Source organism: Babylonia areolata, chromosome 5, assembly GCF_041734735.1.
Source record: "Babylonia areolata isolate BAREFJ2019XMU chromosome 5, ASM4173473v1, whole genome shotgun sequence".
In the NCBI taxonomy this organism is placed as follows: domain Eukaryota; kingdom Metazoa; phylum Mollusca; class Gastropoda; order Neogastropoda; family Buccinidae; genus Babylonia; species Babylonia areolata.
Window position 1 is genome coordinate 7,967,237 of NC_134880.1, and position 2,500 is coordinate 7,969,736.

At 48.4% G+C, this 2,500-nt stretch overlaps 1 protein-coding gene across 1 annotated transcript in view; it reads left to right on the forward strand.

The window, feature by feature from the left end:
• Window positions 1-1,995: 1,995 nt before the first annotated feature.
• The window catches only part of LOC143282568 (uncharacterized), a 50,826-nt gene continuing 50,321 nt past the window's right edge, over window positions 1,996-2,500 (forward strand). Inside the window, exon 1 of the mRNA XM_076588257.1 lies at window positions 1,996-2,005. Coding sequence (XP_076444372.1) covers window positions 1,996-2,005 — 10 coding nt within the window. The remainder of the gene's footprint in view (window positions 2,006-2,500) is intronic.

The window sequence follows — 2,500 nt, forward strand, 5'->3', positions numbered from 1 at the left end:
GCACAATACAGCACAGTACAGTACAGTACAGCACAATACAGCACAGTACAGAACAGTACAGCACAGTACAGTACAGTGCAGTACAGTACAGTACAGTGCAGTACAGTGCAGTACAGTGCAGTACAGTTTAGTACAGTGCAGTACAGTACAGTGCAGTGCAGTGCAGTACAGTACAGTGCAGTGCAGTGCAGTACAGTGTAGTGCAGTACAGTGCAGTACAGTGCAGTACAGTACAGTGCAGTGCAGTGCAGTACAGTGCAGTGCAGTATAGTACAGTGCAGTACAGTGCAGTACAGTATAGTACAGTGCAGTACAGTGCAGTGCAGTGCAGTATAGTACAGTGCAGTACAGTACAGTGCAGTGCAGTATAGTACAGTGCAGTACAGTACAGTGCAGTACAGTTTAGTACAGTTTAGTACAGTACAGCACAGTACAGTGCAGTACAGTTTAGTACAGTACAGTGCAGTGCAGTACAGTACAGTACAGTTTAGTACAGTGCAGTGCAGTACAGTACAGTACAGTTTAGTACAGTGCAGTGCAGTACAGTACAGTGCAGTACAGTACAGTACAGTTTAGTACAGGGCAGTACAGTACAGTACAGTTTAGTACAGTGCAGTACAGTACAGTGCAGTACAGTGCAGTGCAGTACAGTACAGTACAGTTTAGTACAGGGCAGTACAGTACAGTACAGTTTAGTACAGTGCAGTACAGTACAGTACAGTTTAGTACAGTACAGCACAATACAGCACAGTACAGTACAGTACAGTGCAGTGCAGTACAGTACAGTGCAGTACAGTGCAGTATAGTACAGTACAGTGCAGTACAGTTTAGTACAGTTTAGTACAGTACAGCACAGTACAGTGCAGTACAGTTTAGTACAGTACAGTGCAGTGCAGTGCAGTACAGTTTAGTACAGTGCAGTGCAGTACAGTGCAGTACAGTGCAGTGCAGTACAGTACAGCACAGTACAGTACAGCACAGTACAGCACAGTACAGTACAGCACAGTGCAGTACATTACAGTGCAGTACAGTGCAGTGTAGTGCAGTACAGTACAGTACAGTACAGTGCAGTACAGTGCAGTACAGTACAGTGCAGTGCAGTACAGTACAGTGCAGTGTAGTGCAGTACAGTACAGTACAGTACAGTGCAGTACAGTGCAGTACAGTACAGTGCAGTGCAGTACAGTGCAGTACAGTGCAGTGCAGTGCAGTACAGTGCAGTGCAGTGCAGTGCAGTACAGTACAGTACAGTACAGTGCAGTACAGTGCAGTACAGTACAGTGCAGTGCAGTACAGTACAGTGCAGTGCAGTGCAGTACAGTACAGTACAGTACAGTGCAGTGCAGTGCAGTACAGTACAGTACAGTACAGTGCAGTACAGTGCAGTGCAGTACAGTGCAGTACAGTGCAGTACAGTACAGTACAGTTCAGTACAGTGCAGTGCAGTACAGTACAGTGCAGTACAGTACAGTGCAGTGCAGTACAGTGCAGTACAGTGCAGTGCAGTGCAGTACAGTGCAGTACAGTACAGTACAGTACAGTGCAGTACAGTGCAGTACAGTGCAGTACAGTGCAGTACAGTGCAGTGCAGTGCAGTACAGTGCAGTGCAGTACAGTGCAGTACAGTGCAGTACAGTGCAGTACAGTGCAGTACAGTACAGTGCAGTGCAGTACAGTGCAGTACAGTGCAGTGCAGTGCAGTACAGTACAGTGCAGTACAGTGCAGTGCAGTGCAGTACAGTGCAGTACAGTGCAGTGCAGTGCAGTACAGTGCAGTACAGTACAGTACAGTACAGTGCAGTACAGTGCAGTACAGTGCAGTACAGTACAGTGCAGTGCAGTACAGTGCAGTACAGTGCAGTGCAGTGCAGTACAGTACAGTGCAGTACAGTGCAGTGCAGTTGAACACAAACCGAACACTACAATTTTACACGCGTGAAAAGATTAAACAACGCGATGACGAAGACGACGTTGTTGTTGTTGTTGTTGATAACGATGACGGACAGTGAGGAGGAAGACAACGACGAAGACGACGACGATGATGATAATGACGACGACGACGACGACGATGATGATGATGATGATGTTTGCAAAGTTCGATATGGGCAACAGAAGGGGAAGACTGGGGAAGATTGGGGGGAGTGGGGTGGGGTGGGGGGGGGGGGGGTGAGGAAGGAAGGAAGATGGTGGGAGATGGGGAAGTAAGGAACAAACAGATTGATAAGGAATTGGGGAGGAGGGGGTGGAGGTGTGGGGGACAGGGGAAGGGGAAGGGGAAGGGGCGGGGGGGAGCGTTGGGGGTTGGCATGGGGATGGTGGTGGTGAGGCTAGACAAGAGAGATACTTGATAACTTACACACTGCGTATCTCCAGTCACAGATCGAACCTCTTGAACGCTTCAACAAAACACAGGGGGTCATTCGTACAACAGGCTGTCTACCTGCATGTGTTGGGGTAGCGCCGATACAGACAGCTGCCTTTAGTAGGCGCTTATCATTCG